Genomic DNA, 20,502 nt, shown 5'->3' on the forward strand with positions numbered 1-20,502 from the left:
GTCAAGTATTTTAAGACTATATTTCTCAATGATTAAGGTATTTCAAGGCGTTTAAGGCTAACTCATTGATACAGCTTTCTGGAATGTCTAAGATAAGGAATATGCATGCATAATAGATTCATTGCACATGATGATAAGCTGTTGCCGTGCTCATCCACAGGCGTGCCAAGCGGAGAGCGAGCAGGCCTGGCAGCAGAGGCTGGAGGTGGTGAGCCAGAAGCTCCAGAAGTCCCAGGACACCAGCAACACCATGCAGGCCCAATTAGACCAGGCTCAACAGGAGGCCAAAGCCTTCGCCGGTCAGTGGACCCCACCTCTCACTGGTTACATACCTTGACCACATGATAACGTGCTAGTCTCACTAATCCAGTCACTCTAATCTCTATTTTAACCATCACAGGAAAACCCTTGCACTAAGTGGGAGAGATGTCCCTTCCACACAGCTATGTTCCCGATACCTTATTTAGATTTGCTTTTAGATTTAGATTCATACTCTACTCGTCGGCAAATTTCTTATTTTTTTGTCCTTTGTGTGGATTTATAAAAATGTGTGACTAGGCTCTGGCTTTGAATTGAATAAAACTTTGATCTCCACAGAGCTCCAGCAGCGCATGGCCACCACGGAGGCCGAGCTGAAGGACCTGAAGGCCCAACAGGCAGTAGTGTCAGCTGTGGAGGAGGCCGCCAAGGAGCAGGTTGCCCCACTGGAGTCTCCCATAGAACCTCCCCCCGAGGAGCAGGAGACTGTGACGGAAGGTGTTACCGAGACCCCCACTGCCACCAATGTAATCTCCAAGGGCCTATTTTTTTTTTCTTTCTCTCAGCTGCAAATAGTTTAGGCAGTAGACCAAATTCCAAATCAACCCCTAAGCAGTCTTGTAGATCGGAAATTATTTCGATTGGTGCAAGCAAGATGGCAGACATTCAACCTGTCAGAGTACAGGTGGAGCTGAACCCATAGGTGGAGCTGAACCCATATTGCTTACAATTCCAATACTTTCAGATCAACCTGTTTTGTCAAATCTCAGGGGCCTCATTTATCAAAGGTGCATGCACACAAAAAAGACTCTGAGCCTTGCGTGCGCCAGTTTTCCCGCGAAGGTTGGTATTTATCTATTCTTGAAATTTGGACAAAAGTGTGCGCATCTCTACTCAAATCTCAGATCATGAGTATTTACAACTTAAGTTAAGCCAATCAGAAATACTATCAGATCCCCAAAAGGCATATTTACAAGCCGACATTTGCGCACAGGCCAGGTAGGTAGCCTGGGGCTACTTCTATGTGTAATCAGGTGTGTGTCCTTACTCAAGATTGCAAATCCTAGAATCTCGACATATGCCAGAATTTAGTATGACTTTTACTCACGGTTCATAAATGAGGCAGCTTGGACCCTAAACTCTTATGCTAAAAGCCTGTAGACCACCTATCAGTCTACATTGTTTAACATTTTTAATACTCTGCCATTTTGTAAAGTCATTGATAGTCCTAAATAAGTCTATATAACACACTGTCGTTGCTATAATCTTAATATCACAAACAACTTGAGTTATAACCAGTTTTAGGAGGGCATGCCATTTTGTTTTTCTCCCATTGCCCCTCCTCCCGACTGTAGGGCTCCTCCTCCTCCCGACAGTAGGGCTGCTCCCCTCCTCCTCCTCCCGACAGTAGGGCTGCTCCCCTCCTCCCCCTCCCGACAGTAGGGCTGCTCCCCCTCCCGACTGTAGGGCTGCTCCCCCTCCCGACTGTAGGGCTGCTCCCCCTCTTCCTCCCCACAGTTTGAGGTGCCGTGCCCAGTTGATAATCACCCTGATAATTGCCTCTTCTGAACCTAAACTCAGTGGAGGCTGCTGAGGGGAGGACAGCTCATAATAATGGCTGCAATGGAGTGGTATCAACCACATGGAAACCACGTCTTTTTTGTGTTTGATACCATTCCATTGACTCCATCCCATCCATTTATTATGAGCCGTCCTCCCCTCAGCAGCCTCCACTGCCTAAACTATACCAACGCTAACTTCAAACATAACAGATTATATAAATGAAGTAAAGTATGATGTGGGAGAATGATTGAGTTGATGAGCGAGGGGAAGTGAACAATGCACCAATTGTCAATGAAGAACAGGACGGGCCTTTCTATTGCATTGATATATTCTAATTATAATCTCAAAATGCTATGTACCCAATATCAGTCCACCGAATCCAAGCAGCCTTTATCGGTCTCCTCTGGTCTTCTTGGAGTACACAGTTGGTGCGTTCGTAATTTACAATGGCAAGAAGACCAAGAATGGCTGCACATGCTGCGTTAGCAGTGCTACAAAATCTGAAAATATTTATGGTGTGGAAGAAATGAATCATCACGTGTCTGATTATTCTTCTAATTCTGAGCTTCAGCCTGAACCTACACCTCAGACGCCTAAGCGTAAAAAAATCCAGAATTGTGCGCGCTGAACAGGTGTCCGCGCCACCACCAAATCAAGCGGTGAGACAGGAGAGGTTAAGGGACCACACCACACCCACAGTGCTACGGGCCGATTTATCAGCATAAATGTAAACACTGAGGGCATATCCCTTACATCGCAAGCAAAAAACATTATATTCATTATTTTGCCATTTATTTCTTGCTGATTTTGACTTTATCAAGCACACATGGCGCTAATGATTAGGCTATGATGTGTTTATAATTTGAAGCAAGTTTTGATGAACGTGCGTCTAGGTGTTTGGGTTATTTCATTTTTTTGTTATAAAAAGAAGCTGTTAACGCCTTCCAACACATGCTTTCCGTTTCATAGTTGGCACTCCACAAATAAAATTGATTTGACTTTTTTAAAAATGATACACACAGTTTACCTACAGTAACATAAAAAAATTCTATTTTGTTATAAAAATGTGTTGTAATGTTACATATGGCCTTCATTAACTTTTTTGTTGCATATACTGTATATGAAATGTATTAATTACATTGTTAGAATGACTGCTCGTTAGCTTGAAGGGGGGGTTCCTCGTGGCCCAGCGGTTCTAGTGTTACACCGCACATCATGCTCAGAAGTTTAGTCTATCCATCTTGTTTCTAAACAGGGTGACAACTACGCTGAGGTTGAAGAGCTAAAGAACCGGTACGTTGAGTCATATTTCTGTTTGATACCATGTATCAAATCTCCGTATCCAACTTTCTCTACCGAATGGGGATATTTATTTCTCTCCCTCTTTCAGTCTGATAACCAAAGAAGGTCAGGTGGCCGTTCTAGAAGAGGAGCTCCAACAGCTGAAGGTTGAACTGGAGCTGGTGAAATCTTCCCAGACTGAGGATCCACAGGTCAACGGGTATGTTCACTTTTACTGGGACACCATGTAGCCTGGGGTTGGTTTAGCCAAGTGGTTAGCGCCGCGGTCCTCAGCGCATGTGTACAACCGCGTCCTTGTGGGTTCCAATTCCGCTCCCCACTGCTATTATTACACATCTTGTCTCATCTCACTTAGCTGTCTCTAACTATGCTACAGTCTCTGTTCTACAAAAGTTGGAATTCCCACTCTTCGGGAAATAAAGTTTACTGGTGCTTTATCGACATATGTAGACCAATAAATGAACAAATGGGAAGGATCCCTGCCCAAAATCAAAAACAATCAAATCTGGTCAAGAACCTGAAGTCGTAATCACTCCATAAAATGTTTAAAAACATTCGGTCAGTGTGAAGGAAGAGGAGCAATCGCCTGTTGAAGAACAGCATGTGCAGATAGACAATACGGCAGAGATCGAACTCTTACAGAACAGTTATGGGAGGAATCTGCTATAATACTATTATGAACTATTCACTTTACTTAGCCGTTACGCACAAATCTCCAATGACAAACCTATTATTCAATTATTGGCCCTCTACGGACAAAGTACTGCCTGTGTTTGTTAATTGGTCAATTTATCATTGACTAGACAGTAAGTTCACTCACTTGGTGTCCCAAGTCCGAAGAATGAAACCAGGGCAGTGTTCAGTAGAACACAATGTTGTGTAATGTTCAGATAGTAACACTATGTACACGCAAAGGATAAGAAATCACATCTGCTCTATTCATTACAATTCTATTTGCCACAACATTTGCCTAGTTTTGGCCCTCTAGGACAATAATTGATTAGCCCTGTCTACTATGTAGTACTTTAAATAAGTCTGTCTTACTGTATCACAACCTAACTCAGTTTTCCCATGTCAGCCTTAAGGAAAAGGAGAGCATCGTGACGTCCCTCGAAGAGCAACTGCAGACATTAAGAGCCAAGATGGAGGTGAAGATCACTGGTGCTGTAAATTAGCAAACCTGTTGGCAACTTTCGAGTTCAAATTCAACATTGCTCTCTTTCAATCCTATATTTGTCTATGTACTTACTATATGTTCCATACCAGGTCTCTCATGGGACAAATTTATTATCAAGTTATTTGAATTGTATTGAATCTGTTGTGCAGGTGGAGAGCACAGCAGACATGGAGCAGCTTCAGAGCAGTCTGAAGGAGAGGGAGAGCCAGGTGGCCTCGTTAGAGGAAGAGCTCAAACAGCTGAGAGAGGAGCAAGGGAAGAGTGCAAATGCTGTAAGTCTTCTATTCTCTCCTGTGTATGCGCACAAGTGTGTGTGTGCTTGGTGTTAAGACTTACTGTTTAAGGTTTAGTCTTACTCTGTAAAATGTAGGTTTTATATATGTGCTTTTGTCAGATGAAAAACGTAGCCATTGGCATCTTGAACAATGCATATTCTTTCAATTCCCTAACACAGGAGTCCGGAAGTGAGACTGAAGCCGAACAGCCATTTGAATGGTACGTGTCCATTCCTAAGTCTTTAAGCACTTGAGGTGTATTATTTGACCCCATAGTGCATGCATCGAATGAGCAGGGTTGGGGGTCTGTTGAATTGGACATGGCATTTCCCCATAGGAATGAATTTCAATTCCTGAACTGGTACTGGAATTGATATGGACTTTTCCCACTTCCCTCCTAATGAGTGTTATATTTTCAGCCTTGAGAAAGATTCCCAGATGCTATCTCTGGAAGAGGAGCTACAAAGGCTAAAGGAGGAAATGGAACAAGTTAGGAACAAAAGCAATGTAAGTTTGAGGTTTTTGCGTTGCTCAAAGGGGCTTGTTGCCCCTTGACTGTGTTAGCTTAGCTGAATTCTGCTCTACCCTACAGGATCTCCGTGAAAAGAACTGGGCGGCAATGGAAGCCTTGACCGCTGCTGAGAAGTTGAATGAGGAAAGACTGGCTGTGGCGAAGGGTGCGCAGGTCAGTGGCATGCAACACCCAGAGTTGTAAATATGCGCTCCGCTTCTTGCTACATCCTGATCAATATTGGCCAATAGGTGAGGGATCTTCTGAATTTCCAAAAGCTATCTGAATGGCTAAAATTGGAACTAGAATTCAAGTTTTCATGAATGAAATGCTCAAAGACAGCAACATGTCTGGCACTAAGGTTGTTTGAACTCTAGCTAAATACACTGGCTACACTCCCATTGACAGACACTGTTGTGAATACGGTTTGTGTTGGATGGCTTTCATGATGCTGTGACTTTGCGTCTATTTGTAGCACGTAGCCGAGGAAGCATTGAGCTCGTTCCAGACAGAAGCTCAAAAGGCTCTTCAGAAGATCTGCCCTGATGTCTCTTTAGAAGCTGAGCAGGTAAGTCAGTTGGGTTTGCAATCGCTGACAGACTTGGAGTTGGAAGGTGTATTGTTTTTCAAATTATTAGTCTCCCGCCACAAAGTTTGTTGTACAGTGTGGATACTCTTTGCTAGTCTGAATTTGAGTTAATTCCTTATTTATATACCCAAACGTTACCAACAGGGTGGTCAGGAATGGATTTGGAAAATAAAATCACTCTGGAAACTTGCCAATGTAAATGGAATTCCCCTTAAACATGATTACACCAGCAGACATTTTTTTCCTAGCTCTGTAGTTAAAATGCCTCAATTACTAATTACAGAATAACTGGTTGGAGTTACTCATCCAGAAAGCACAGGCTACTGAAATTCCACAGAGCCAAGAAGTCCAGCAAGAGAATTTGCAACCCACAGACTCTGAGGTAAGGACCCTGTGTTTTACCCTGGTATAGTGTATGCAGTGCATTTTGAAGTAACCAACATTTATTGTAAGGTTGGACAGCTTCAAAATACCAGTAGAGGTTCCTCTACACCTGTTGCTATAACAATATATTTAGTTGCCTACTGCTGACCATTACTTACATGTTTGTCTCTGGAAACAGACAACAAAAGTGCATCTTGGCTTTTCCTGTCCCGGTGTTTCAGATGATCCCCAGACAGTCATGACTGTGTGCTTGTTTTCTCTTTAGGAGCTTTTGTCAAAACTCGGAGAAGCCGAGGAGTCTCAGAAAACACTACAGGCGGAGTGTGAGCAGTACAGAACTGTCCTGGCTGAAACGGTAAGTCAATCCATGGTCCTGCGTGTGAATGCCTGACTTTCCATCCAACTTCAGTCCGTTTGAAGGGGACACAGCTTAACTGTGTCCCCAAAATGGCACCCTATATCCTACTATGTGCACTTTATATGGAATAGAATGTGTAATACAGAAGGTGGAGTGACATGAATAATGTGTAAGATTTATTAAAGTAAGCTGGCAAGAATCGCTAACCCCACTAACATACTTGTACTCCTGCTTTGCACCTAGATGTAGGTATGATGATGTAAGAACTGCATTCCCACATTATCACCCTTCCTTTAGGAGGGCATGCTGAAAGACCTTCAGAAGAGTGTGGAGGAAGAGGAGCACGTGTGGAAGCTCAAAATCGTAGACGCTGAGGAGCAAGGGCAAGCAGTGAGTTATTTTTCTTAAATTCTCTCTCTCTCTGGTCTTACTGAATAGCAGCAGATGAGATGGTTTCCTATAAGATGACTTGATACGAAGTTAAAAGCTATTTTGTCCTGCAGGCTTTGGATCAGGTGAAGGTGTTGCAGCAAGCTGCAGAGGATATGAAGATGAACAATGAAAGTACAGACCAGGTAGAGCTTTAGTACCGGTATTGGGATGGGTGTATACAGAGCTCAATCTAAACTTTAGTATATGTCGGATTTACTTCCAGTCACAGACTCAAGTAAACCAATGAGACCTTTTTTTTTGATTGGTTTTAGTTTGATATTAAAAAGTGACTTATTATCCTGTTTTGTGCAGCTGAAAGAGCAGGTGATGCTTCTGGAGGCCCAGTTGGAGAAACAGCTGGAGTCCATCAGCTTTAGCCAGACTTACGCCGAGGAGGTCGCCCAGGTAGGCTAAACACGCCATTACACCTGGGTCATGATGTTTTCAGATTGAAAATGTTTTCACTCTCTCATTGTCACGTTGTAGTCTGTGCCTAAAGGACACAACCTACGTTAAGCTTTTATTTTCATAGATTTTATTTTGGATTAGGATCTCTTTTAGCCCACCAGGGGCTAGTCTTCCAACTGTGGAAATAGTTGTTTAAACAAAGATTTTACATCGTTAACATCCACCTATATGCATTTTTTTGCTACTTGGGTGGTCCATGGATTGCTTGTAGCTACAGTCTACGTCTTGTTTGCCTTTGCAGCTGAAGGCCTTGTTAACGAAGACCCAGAGTCGGCTGGAGACTGCCCAATTGGAAGCTCAGAAGCAGGCCAAGGAACTTTCTGTGGTAGGTTTGACGCGCCAGTCGCCATTTTAGTGCCGTAAAATTATGCCATTTCCACTCCTGCAGTGATGGACTCGGCTGTTTGGAGGCGTAAATGAGCAATCTACTATTTGACCTTCTGCTTGAAGTAGAAGTTTTGCTCAACCACAGCTCTAGGATCAGAGTACACTAACCTTTGCCATTATGCTTATGAAAAAAATATCTGATCTGGTATTAGTGGTCACTTCTACCAACTGTATTGCGCCCTTAGGGGGGCAATGATCAACAAAGCTCTTCGGCCCCTGTGAACAGAAGTCTGAGTTCAGAAGGGTGCAACGATATGGAATGTTCTGATAGAAGGACATTGTGTAGAACAGACATGGCTTTCTGATGTGTAGAGTTAATGGCAGCTCAATTTGTGGTATTTCTATCTGCAATGTTCAGTAAAAGCACCCTACTGAGGGAGACCCAGGGCTTTGGGTGCGTCCCAATAATATTTCCTTCCTCCTGAAGGGTGCATTTGTTCACTACATCCTTCAAATCTAAAAGCATTGGCTAGTGGGAGTTTCCACCATATTTCTTATACCAGTCATTTATTTTCAAATCATTGAAGGGAAGTGAACACGTGCACACTTTGGGAGGAAGGAGAGATAATTGGAGCATTGCGACATTGCCTTTGTGTTGAGTGGCAGATTGCTTCCTGTTGCAGGTCAGACAGCAGCTGAGCGAGACGACGGAGCACGTGCAGAGCCAGGAGGCCTCCGAGTCAACACAGGTCAGGGTGCCTGACCGACGGGGTGCACCCTGCACAAGCTAGCTGAGAACTATCAGACTCAGAATGTATTCCTCGAACTGACTACGAGCCGCAATCCTGAATGGAAACGATAAGCACCGCGTAATTTTCAGATTTGTGGTGCTCATCTTAATTTTCGCCTGTAATATCCCTTTAAGGATTTGGCTAGGGCACCCTACCAATGTAGTGTTCACTTGCAAACCGTTCACTCGCATATTAGAGACCAATCCGTATTTAAATAATAATGTGCGGCATGATGGCACACTAATTATGCCCATATACAATAAATCATATTAAATTATGACACATTTGACTTCATTCAAATCAGAGGCAGTAGAATCATACCACATCTGTTCAGTCTGAGAGTTCTCAAAGGCAGCAGCTTTTGCTATACACTAACCACACCGTATGTGCTTTAGAAAACAAATGTTTTACAGCAACGAAATGCCTATTTTTAACTCTAGTTGTCTTGCATGAAACTGTATGCGTGTGTGTGTTTGCAAGTCCCTTGCTTCCTGAGTTGACATTGGAGTTGTGATGTGCTGCACCATTGGCTGTTGTAATACTTTCGGGAGGGGGGTGGGGGACAGCAGAACGCTAGCACCCTTCAAATGTATTTTTCAAAATGCCAGAGCTCAGTAGTGAGAGGTTGTCTTTGTTGATGCTTGTTTGGTACATTGCGTAACGGGCCACTTTGGAAGACGAGCGTAGCTTGCTTTTTTTTCACCTGAACCAGAAACTGCCCTTCAGGAGTCTACTTGTTCTGACCTAACCGTTTGGGAGAACACTGTGGAGCGGGGCTGGCCCATACGCCACCCCGTTGTGTCCTACAGTACGCCCACCCCCCAATGTGATCTATCTGGGGGGGGTGATTTGACTGACCTGTTTGTGTGTGTATTATATCAGGTCCAAACCCAGCTGGTGCAGGTTGTAAACAAGTTGCAAACGGAGGAAGAGATGAGACAGCAGCTGGCCGTTGACTTTGACCAGGTAAGTCATAATAAAGACATTCTTCTGAAGTTCGAATCGCGATATAGCGAGCATACAACTGACATGGTAAGAATGAGGTTAGACGTGCCGGAGACTGGTGTAGAAGTCTAAACTCCCAACTACATATACCCCTGTCAACGGCAGTTGGAGCCCTGACTCGGCCACCCTTTTGTCTATGCCCCTATTGTCTCATCTCTACATTTCCAGCTGTGCTGTCCAAAATTTAAAAAAAATAAACATGTAAGGTTAGAATTCCTATCTCCTTAAAAAAATAATGAACGTTAATTGATTCAATGTTTCAATCTATTACTTAATGCATTCCCACAGTATTTCTGCTGCATCTTTCATCGTTAGTTGGGCACCAGTGATCACTGGATGAGCACAGTATGGAACAGAAATCGTACAGCTTTTTTAACTCAATCAGCTCTCTCGTGACCCATTGGTCATACAATACAGTACAACTTTATTGTCCAATGTGAAATGGACATTATCTTTGCTTCCTTATGTTATTCCCAACCTCCTCGGATACCACCACATCCTTTGGCTGTCAGTCTTTGGAGACAATCAGTCATTATATTTGGGATGTATTGCCAATGGCATTTTTTATTTCTATCTAAGAACATTTATTTAATCTTTGTTCGCAAATCTTTTTGCTCTCCCCTTGCAGGCTCAGAAGTGCGTGACTGACCTACAGACACAGATAGACCAAATGAAGGCAGCAGGAGACTGCTCCACAGGAGAACTCAAGGTGCTTACCCCGGTCTTCGTTTATTCCTTTACGCTCTACCTCTCTCACCGACATGGACTTCATAGGTCATCCTATTAGATAACATATTTGAGTCGGCAGCAGCTTTCCTAAGCTATCAACAGACTCCGACATGGTTCTGTAATGGCACACCAAACTGGACCTGCTAGTGTGGTGGTGGCAGTGGTGAACCGTGACTATAGGACCTAGGCCTTCAGAGGCACCAAAAATCTTCCAATACGCTATCAAACCCCAAAAATCTAGAAAGTAACAGAAAACAGCATCACTTAATGCGCCCAACATTATATCTTCTGTAATCGGTTTGTTCTAGTGAAGGAAGAGCAATACTTTTTGAAGACCTTAGGAATTAATCAAACAGGCCTGGCTGTGCTTTGGGCTGCCGCACACACAGCGACAACCGGCATGGACACAACATGACAAACATTGTAAAATATTGCACTGTTTACTCAACTTATAGTAGCCAACACCACTATCACCAATAGCGACAACAGTGTCACATCAAAGGTGACAGGCTCATGATGCTGAAAGGACAGCGGCTGTAATGCCTGTGCACTGCATGGCGCTGAAGGTGAGAGTTTTGGTCAAACATATAGACAGGCGACAGGAGTCTCACACAGCATCAAATAATGTTAACGATTAAGCAGCCCATTCACTCCGGTAGGCCCCATAAAATCATACCAATACAAAAGCACAACCATTTCAGGTCCGAAATGAAGAATAAACCAGCTATTACTTCCCATTGCTAGCTTACGTTACTAGCGTTGGCGTGGGAAAACTACTGCTTGCAACACTGGTTATTTTCTCTGGCAGACGATAACCTATTAGTGTATTGCCGTAACTATTATGAATTCATTACCTCTTGCACTCTCAGTAGTAACATGTCTAGGCCTTCTCTCTATCAACAAATAAATTAAAAAGGCCCACACATTGCAAGTCAACATGTGATTGGTTCATTCCACTGTCACGCCAAAATTCTGCTCTAATACAGTTGAATGGCAAAGGCCTTCTGTCCAGCTTCTAAAGGCCTAGCCATTGGCTGGCTGAGCTAGATTTTTCTACCCAGAGAACCCCCCCCCCAAAAAAAATTATATTCACTATTAAGCCTTCTCTTTCTAACACAAACTGAAGAGATTAAGTCAGAATATTATTACAAATACTGTAAGGATGAAAATGAATATACATTTTTATAGATCCCTAAGGCTGTGATGGTTCCCCACTGTGTGGTGGGAAATTACTGGCTTTATGCCAAATCCCAAATTCATAATTGCCATTTGAGTCCGGCAGCTTTTAGTAAAAAAAAAAAGAAATTGGGATATTGCCCCACTTATTACCTGGTAATCACGTAATTATTACTTCTCGGTCACAATTGTTACCAGTTTGGTTCAATGATTGAAAGTACAAATAATTTCCAATTGGTAATTATACAATAAACACCACATAATTACCATTTAATAGTGCAACCTTCTGTCTTCTGGTCTAGCTAAATAAGTAATATCTAAATAAGTATTTTTTTGTGTGTTGTCTGAATGATCCAGGAGAGGCTGGAGAAAGAGAAGAAGCTAACCAAGGACCTTGGCCAGGCGGCTACTAAACTCCAGCAGATGCTCAAGGCCACCCAGGAGCAGCTCGTCAAAGAGCGGGACACCGTCAAAACCTTGCAGGGCCAACTTGTTGGGAAGGTAGGCCAACAACACTGCACCACCTTATTTAGCAGGCCCAGCACAGCTCCTAGACCTACGCTGTGTGGGTGTAGACTCTTATGTCTTTTATGGAAAACCCCTTTCTCATGTTTGGGTTTCCACTGAATTCCAGTGTAGGTAGGGGGCTCAACTCTTTGTGGTATGTGGCTATATTCAACATAGTATAATGGGCCTTTATTAATGCTCTGCAGATCCAAGAAATATGCACTTTGCTGTAAAGGCCTGATTCTGACTTAAGAAATGATGTATTTCTTACCCACGCCTTTCCTACACACTTCTCAGTAGTTGGTATAAAGACATATATATTACACACACACACACACACACACACACACACATGTGGATACCTCTTAAAATTAGTGGATTCAGCCACACCCGTTTCTGTCAGGTGTATAACATTGGCAGTAGAATGGTCTTACTGAAAAGCTCAGTGACTTTCAACGTGGCACCCTATTATCGTCATAGGGTGCCACCTTTCCAACAAGTTAGTTTGTCAAATTTCTGCCCTGCTAGAACTGCCCCGGTCAACTGTAAGTGCTGTTATTGTGAAGTAGAAACGTCTAGGAGCAACAACAGCTCAGCCTCGAATTGGTAGGCTACACAAGCTAACAGAACGGGATCGTCTGTCCTCGGTTGCGACACTCACTACCGAGTTCCAAACTGCCTCTGGAAGCAACGTTAGCCCAAGAACTGTTCGTCAGGGGAGTCTAAGATCGGCAGCCTAAACCGAAGATCACCATGCGCAATGCCAAGCGTTGGCTGGAGTGGTGTAAAGCTCACCGCCAGGCAGTGGAAACACGAGTGATGATCACTCTTCACCATCTGGCAGTCCGATGGACGAAGCTGGGTTTGACGGATGCCAGGAGAACGCAACCGACTCCAATGTAAAGTGCCAATGGTCTGGGGCTGTTTGTCATGGTCTGAGCTAAGCCCCTTAGTTCCAGTGAAGGGAAATCTTAACGCTACAGCACACAATGACATTCTAGATTCTGTGCTTCCAACTTTGTGGCAACAGTTTGGGGAAGGTCCTTACAGAAATGGTTTGTCTTGATCGGTGTGGAAAAACTTGACTGGCCTGCACAGAGCCCTGGCCCCCAACTCCATCGAACACCTTTGGAATGAATTGGAATGCCGACTGCGAGTGCCCTACCTCCCTAATGCCCTTGTGGCTGAATGGAAGCAAGTCCACGCAGCAACGTTCCAACATCTAGTGGAAAGCTTTCAGAAGAGTGGAGGCTGTTATAGCAGCAACGTTCCAACATCTAGTGGAAAGCCTTCACAGAAGAGTGGAGGCTGTTATAGCAGCGGGGGGGACCAGCTCCATATTAATGTCCATGAATTTGGAACTGTGATGTTCAAACTGTTCATGCGGTGTACCTTTTTTTAAGGTGCATAACACGCTTTGGAGGTGTGGTTAAAAGCTGAATAACATGTCAGAACACGATATTTTGGTATACTGCCCATCCCTAGTTGTCAGTGGTTTAGACTTGTTAGGGCCGTTACTATTTATTAGATGGTCTTTATATGTTTCTGGACAGTGATTAAGTCCTTTTTTGTTTTTGGTTCTTTCTCTCCACCAGGAGGAGCCCGAGCAATCAAAGGAAGGGACATCCGTCTAAGACCAAATGAACGTCCCACAACTTTCCAAAATGCCTTCATTATTTTACCTATTTCTTTTTTCCCCTCTTTTCTCTTTTACTGTAGTTTGTAGTCAAATGATCATTTTGTTAAGGGATGGAGTTCAGAAGGGTTTTAATATTGTATCCCTTTTTTATTATTATTATTTTGGAACCAACAATCAATTGAAGAGTCTCTGGCTGTGTCAGAAACTTGTTTATTTGTCCTGACATTCCCAGAACATGCAGCGGTTCAGTGTTATTGAAAAGGGGAATTGCCTGTGCGTTAAACGTGCAGCAACTAGTGCAATCACTTTCTTGTTCTCCTTTTGCCTGTCCTTTTTGTATGACATTGGAAAGGGAGGTTATTTCATGGTACGCAGATGCAATACAATGTAATGCCTTATATTTTACGTAGTGGGCTGCTGACCAATGTGAGAATTTGTAACAAATAAACTGTAGATCTATTTGGGTTGATGGGTGTGTAACTGTTTATTGCACAAATGCGTTATGGAAAAGAGAAATGATGTTAAAGGGAAAGTTCAGGATTTTACATCAGAGGTGCATTCTGGTCTGCGTGTGATTGAGAAATCATTCAATTTTGCCACCTAACATAATGGAGACTGTCGTTCCCACGGATTGGTAGTAATGGATTACATGTAATGGGCATTACGTAATCTGATTTTTAAAAAGTACTGTAATGATGAACCCAGATTTCCCCACAATGTAATTTGTTTAGTTGGATTACTTTGTCAGCATTGATGTCATTTAGTGACCCCTCACATGTTTTCAACTCAAATTATATTGTCCTGCTGATTGTCTACCGTATTCAAACTGGTTGAATGAACATGTAAGGCTTCCAAATTGTGAACCATGCTTAGACCAATGGTTTAAACAAGGATCTAAAATGGCTAGCTGTTCTCTTTTCTCATTTGCCAACCTGGCCTCCTTGCATCACAAGTTGTAAAACTGATCCTGCTTTCCTGTAGCACATGCATTTGACTGACTGGCCTAGCTCAATTTTATTAGGCTATCTTCATGGTTATAGACGGGATCTACGCCAGCACAGCTAATAACACCGTTTTGGGACAGCCTATCGTATCTAAAAATGGTGTTGATACAGGCAAGCCTACTAGATGGCCTTTAAATAGGTTGAACGTTGCACACATTCACACCAGATAGTATCCTCCTTGCTGTAGCCTACACTAATTGTGGATCGAAGAGCAGGCAACCTGTTGTAGTAAATCAATAATGAAAAGAGCCTCTTGAAGTCACTCAGGTGAAATGACTTAAGACGTACAAGGTTTTATAAGCATGTTGATCATCTGCTACTTCACTCATGGACCAGCAGTGGAGGGTTTTCTCCATTTTAAAATAATCTTTCCCCAAAGGGGATTGAAACTCGCAGACACCATATGTCAACATCACTTCAGTGGATCATTCCACCACGACAGGCTAAATTACTTGTAGTTGACAACAGCATGTCGTCAGTAATGTTTTTTATTGTCACGTAGTAGCATCATGTAAAAATATATTGGCACATACCACTTAGACCATGGGTAACAAATGCGATTGGATGGTGGGTCTACCATTTAAAGTCTCTGATAGGTTGATTCGTTAACTGATATAATTTTCTGCTCAGCTGGCTGTCCTAAGCATCATGGCTAATTTTGGCCTATGAGAAAAGATAGCAGCTAGCCATTTTAGACCAATGGTTTAAACCATTGTCTAAGCAAGTATGGCCCCAACAGAGTTTCTGCTGTTTACAGTGCACTTTCTGTGCTCTGAGTAGCAGGAGAGAAAGATGCTTTCTGATTGTGCAATGCAATCACTGGGAAAACACACGTTTGAAAGTAACCACTGTTGTTCCGGTTGAAGAGTCCCAGCTTTCTGTAGGTCTACATTTTATTTATGAATCATTATCATTGAGTTATCTATAAGCCATTCACGGTGAGTGCATTGGCCTACACATGAAATGTACTGTTAGACATCAATTACATGGCTAAATTTAGAGTTGGTGAATTAGCCCCAAATTAATAAACCCTATTTTGACAGTAAAATATTGCATGACAATCACTGGTTTATGTTGCACATCAAAGTATCTTGAATCATGCATTCCTGCTAAAACATGTTAGATTAAACCATTTATTGAACCATACCATTTTAAAGCAACACCTCACAGCACAATGCTTCTCCCCATGTGACGTAACTGACAGATGCACACCACATGTTAATGTTTTTAAATACAGTGCATACTGAAAATATTCAGGCCCCTTGTCTTTTTCCACATTTTGTTACGTTACAGCCATATTCTAAAATGGATTTGATTTTTTTTTATCTACACACACACTACCACACTAATGACAAAGTGAAAAAGTTTAGAAAGTTTTGCTAGAAATGTTAGCAAATGTATGAAAAAATAAATACCTTTATTTGCATAAGTATTTAGACCCTTTGCTATGAGAATCAAAATTGATTTTTTTTTTTTTTCCCATTGATAATCCTTGATGTTTCGACAACTTGATTGGAATCCAACTGTGGTAAATTCAATTGATTGGACATGATTTGGAAAGGCACACGCCTGTCTATATACCGTCCCACAGTTGACACTGCATGTCAGCAAAAACCAAGCCACGAGGTCAAAGGAATAGTCCGTAGAGTTCCGAGACAGGATTGTGTTGAGGTAGAGATCTGAGGAAGGGTACCAAAATATTTCTGCAGTGTTGAAGGTCCCCAAGAACACAGTTGCCTCCATCATTCTTAAATGGAAGTTGTTTGGAACCACCAAGACTCTTCCTAGAGTTGGTTGCCCAGCCAAACTGAGGAATCGGGGGAGAAGGGCTTTGGTCAGGTACAGCCAGAAGAGTATTGGCCACCACTCAGAGCCTGGTTCCTCTCTAGGTTTCTTCCTAGGTTCCTGCCTTTCTATGGAGTTTTTCTTATCCACCATGCTTCTACATCTGCATTGGTTTATGTTTGGAGTTCTAGGCTAGGTTTATGTATATCACTTTGTGACATCTGCTGGTGTAAGAAGGGCTTTATAAATACATTTGATTGAGGTGACCAAGAACCCGATGGGGTCCAGAGTTTCTAAGTGGAGATGGGAGAATCTTCCAGAAGGTCAACCATATCTGCAGCACTCCACCAATCAGGCCTTTATGGTAGAGTGGCCAGACAGAAGCCGCTCCTCAGTAAAAGGCACATGACAACCCGCTTGGAATTTGCCAAAAGGCACCTAAATGACTCAGACTATGAGAAACAAGATTCCCTGGTCTGAAACCAAGATTGAACTCTTTGGCCTTAATGCCAAGCGTCCCATCTAGAGGAAACCTGGCACCATCCCTATGGTGAAGCATGGTGGTGGCAGCATCATGCTATGGGGATATTTTTCAGTGGCAGGAACTGAGAGACTAGTCAGGATTGAGGGAAAGATGAACGGAGCATTGTCATTATGGGGTATTGTGTGTAGTTTGAATAAAGCAATTGAATCGATTTTAGAATAAGGCTGTAATGTAACAAAATGTGGAAAAAGTCAAGGGGTCTGAATACTTTCCGAATGCAGTGTAAGACTTGCTGTCGCCATTGGTGGCCGTAGGCTAATGGGGATCCTAATAAATTAAATTGTAGTACTCTAGTACACTTAATATATGCCATTTAGCAGACGCTTTTATCCAACGTGACTTACAGTCATGCATACTTACATGGGTGATCCCGGGAATTGAACCCACTATCTTGGCATTACAAGCACCATGCTCTACCAGCTAAAGTACAAAGGACCACTTCTTAATGAAGGACTTTGAATCACTCTATAATACGATTAAGCTTCTAATTTTTCTATTGAGTGAATTTTGGTGCAACCAAAATGAGTTAATGGGAAAAAGTTAGTTTGTGTATGCTCTCACACAGACCATGAAGAGAACACGTGAACTATAGGATTTTCATGCTCTCACTAGTCTCCAAATTGAACTAAATTAAATAATCAGATTAGGTGCACGTTTAAAAAAATAAAAAATAAAAATCTGGGTGTTTGAAGTGAAAGTAATCAGATCACAATACTCACTTTGAGCAATCAAATGTATTACCTTAGTGTTTTACCCTGATGAGTTCCAAAGTTTAACCCAGGGGCAGACTGGGACAAGAATTCGGCCCTGGAATTTTATCCACACCAGCCCACATCACTGTACACGTCGCTAACTCAATGAAGCAATTCCCGTGTATATTTGGCCTTATGTTTTAGGTTATTGTCCCGCTGAAAGGTGAATTTGTCTCCCAGTGTCTGTTGGAAAGCAGACTGAGGTTTTCCTCTAGGATTTTGCCTGTGCTTAGCTCTATTCTGTTTCTTTTTATCCTAAAAAAACTCTGCAATCCTTGCCGATGACAAGCATACCCATCGGCCATCTCCATGCTTGGAAATAGGACGATTGGTACTCAGTGATGTGTTTGCACCAAACATAACGCTTTGTATTCAGGATATTTCTTTGCCACATGTCTTGCAGTTTTCGTTACAATTATCTGTATGTGTGGGGTACAGCGATGAGGTAGTCTTTCAAAAATCATGCATCCCACTATTATTGCACACAGAGTGAGTCCATGCAACTTATTATGTGACTTGTTAAGCAAATGTTTACTCCTGAACTTATTTAGGCTTGCCATAACACAGGGGTTGAATACGTATTGACTCAAGACATTTCAACTTTAATTTATTTGTAAAAATGTCTAAAAACATAATTGTGTGTGGGCCAATGACACAAAATCTCAATTTTAATCAATTTTAAATTCAGGCTGTGACACAAGAAACTCTGGAAATGTCTGAAGGCAGTGCCTCTGCTCTAGCCATTGTTTTTGCCTCCTTGCTGTGCATCTGTCTCAGCATCTTCTCTGCTGTCATTCTGTGCTTTTTTTGTTTTCTGCCTGTCTGTCTGCCTGCTTAAGCCTTATATGTTATAAAAGCCAAGGTAACAACTTAGACTATAATGCAAATGAGTGCCTGTGCATGTCAGTCCATCCAGGATTTTGCAGGGTTTTTTTTGTGACATTTGCTGCAGCAATTCTGTCATTGCCCACTCATCAGCCAAAAACTCATTATAGATTAGTATGACAAAGAAATTGTGCAAATATGTATATATTTTCATGATATGAGCCCAAATTTTTTTATTAAGAAAGTATTTTTGTGTCAAGCACACCCAACAAAAAAATGGTCTAGCCCTTCTGGCATTTGTTTAACAGAGTCTGTCATACTGTATTGATAAGGTAACGTTAACCAGTTTTCAATTGCCCAGAGATTCTATGCTAGCCATTCTTAGAGCCAAGTTGGGCACTTTTTGTTGTATATACTGTATTTGTTATTGTCAACACTTCATGCCTATGTTAGTCATTACAGCACATGCATTGTTTTTGTTTTGTTATCTTTTTGGTCAGCTACTGTTTCACATTCACAGCCATGCCCGCTAATCACTGATGTCAATCTAATGTACATATATCCCAATGACTGATTTGAATGTGGTGAGCTTTAATTTAATGGGCTTGAATGCACCAATCAAACATGATGTTTTGAATATCTACACCGCAAGCAAGTATCCATTGCATTGATTCAGGAAACTCATTTGCTGGATAAAGATGAACACAGATTCCAAAACAGACGCTATAAACTAATTGCCCATTCACGTGCTACAAATAAGTCAAAAGGGAGTACTGATTTTGGTGGACAGAAAACTCCAGATCTCTGTTGAGCTCTCAGGAAATTATTATTGTGGGGGCGATTTGTTTATGTATAGGTGAATGTGAATCATGCAAAAACTTTTTTTTAGTTTCAATTTACAGCCCAAATGAATATGACAGCATGTTCTTGGCTTCCATAGGCGACTTTTTGCTTCAGTTCCATGACGGTCATCTCATGGTGGGGGGGAGATTTTAATGCAACGATTAACCCAGCGTCAGAAAGATCCTCAAATAGCCGTTTTTATAGTGCCCTTTAATGTTTAGAAGCTACACTTGATATGCGAAGGTGCAATTTATTTACCTAAATTTGGTAATTTATTAGCAGCTTTCAGATAGCATTCTAATTATGCAATATTTTAGTAATTTGAAGAAGCTCAGCCTTCAATACAAGGTCACATGACGAATATGAGTGTGAACAACATTTGGTGCCGTGACCCAGATGAGCAACCTTACTTCTTGACCCTTTTCACTCGGCTAAGACCCAGACATCCCTCCGGCCACAACTAAGGTAAGAGTCCTTATTAAAAAATATCTGAGGGACTGTCTGTTTTCCAGCCAGGAAAACCTGACAGGCGGGAGCGACGGACACAGTGTCGCTCCTGCCTGCTGTGTTCAGGAGAAAACCGTTCCTGACAGGCGGGAGCGACGGACACGGAGTCCTCCTTAGGACTAGCTGGCTAAACTAGCACAGTGTCCTGCGCTCCCGCCGGGACCAATTTCTGGAGCTGCATATTTATTTATGGCAATCCCCTCTTCATACAATTTGAAGTTTGCGCTGCACCCGATCCTACAGCAAATCAGCAATCTCTTCGCTAGCTCACCCAACCGGTGTTGATTGACAGCTTGCTGGTCTAATCAGAGTGCCTAGTGTGCGTTTCACGAGCCGATCTGCTGCGTTTTTTAAAATTTTTTACAAGGGCGAAACAGGGCATTCATCAGGGCATAGACTCTACAAAGTAGACCGTTCCACAGGGATGCTGGCCCATTTGGACACTACAGTTGTCTTTTTTTAAGAAGCTAAAAAAAAAATTGCCAGAAACTAAAGGCATCAGGGCAATGCAGACAGCTGAGAGATGTGAGTGGAGTTAGGCCCTGCTACATGTAGTGTGTGCATAACTTTTCAACATAACAGCATATTTATTTCCTTAAACGATATGCACATTATTTTTTTATTGTAATACGTATTTACACTTCGTCTCTTGGAAAATGATGTGCTGGATATGCAGTGCTTGACTTGAGCAGGAGCTCACTGGAGCTGAGTACCAGCACCTAATTTTCCACTGCTTGAGCTCCTGTTCCTC

At 42.3% G+C, this 20,502-nt stretch overlaps 1 protein-coding gene across 7 annotated transcripts in view; it reads left to right on the forward strand.

Annotated features, from left to right (window-relative positions):
- rrbp1b (ribosome binding protein 1b) overlaps window positions 1-13,958 on the forward strand; it is a 32,513-nt gene extending 18,555 nt beyond the window's left edge. For 3 of the 7 annotated variants that reach the window (XM_036949791.2, XM_036949790.2, XM_021568309.3), the window contains exons 8-28: window positions 161-299; window positions 598-785; window positions 3,077-3,114; window positions 3,212-3,322; window positions 4,202-4,271; window positions 4,450-4,572; window positions 4,755-4,795; window positions 4,995-5,082; window positions 5,168-5,260; window positions 5,562-5,654; window positions 5,959-6,057; window positions 6,325-6,414; window positions 6,715-6,807; window positions 6,921-6,992; window positions 7,162-7,254; window positions 7,559-7,642; window positions 8,328-8,393; window positions 9,318-9,401; window positions 10,069-10,149; window positions 11,703-11,846; window positions 13,448-13,958. In XM_036949791.2, the coding sequence (XP_036805686.1) occupies window positions 161-299; window positions 598-785; window positions 3,077-3,114; window positions 3,212-3,322; window positions 4,202-4,271; window positions 4,450-4,572; window positions 4,755-4,795; window positions 4,995-5,082; window positions 5,168-5,260; window positions 5,562-5,654; window positions 5,959-6,057; window positions 6,325-6,414; window positions 6,715-6,807; window positions 6,921-6,992; window positions 7,162-7,254; window positions 7,559-7,642; window positions 8,328-8,393; window positions 9,318-9,401; window positions 10,069-10,149; window positions 11,703-11,846; window positions 13,448-13,486 (1,929 nt within the window). In that variant the 3' untranslated portion in view covers window positions 13,487-13,958. Of the gene's footprint in view, window positions 1-160; window positions 300-597; window positions 786-3,076; window positions 3,115-3,211; window positions 3,323-3,686; window positions 3,768-4,198; window positions 4,272-4,449; window positions 4,573-4,754; window positions 4,796-4,994; window positions 5,083-5,167; window positions 5,261-5,561; window positions 5,655-5,958; window positions 6,058-6,324; window positions 6,415-6,714; window positions 6,808-6,920; window positions 6,993-7,161; window positions 7,255-7,558; window positions 7,643-8,327; window positions 8,394-9,317; window positions 9,402-10,068; window positions 10,150-11,702; window positions 11,847-13,447 lie in introns of all 7 variants that reach the window. The other 4 variants (XM_090204937.1, XM_021568310.3, XM_090204936.1 and 1 more) reach the window with 2 other exon arrangements.
- Window positions 13,959-20,502: the final 6,544 nt, after the last annotated feature.

The sequence above is a fragment of the Oncorhynchus mykiss genome, chromosome 17 (assembly GCF_057628025.1).
Source record: "Oncorhynchus mykiss isolate SJ-2025 chromosome 17, ASM5762802v1, whole genome shotgun sequence".
In the NCBI taxonomy this organism is placed as follows: Eukaryota; Metazoa; Chordata; class Actinopteri; order Salmoniformes; family Salmonidae; genus Oncorhynchus; species Oncorhynchus mykiss.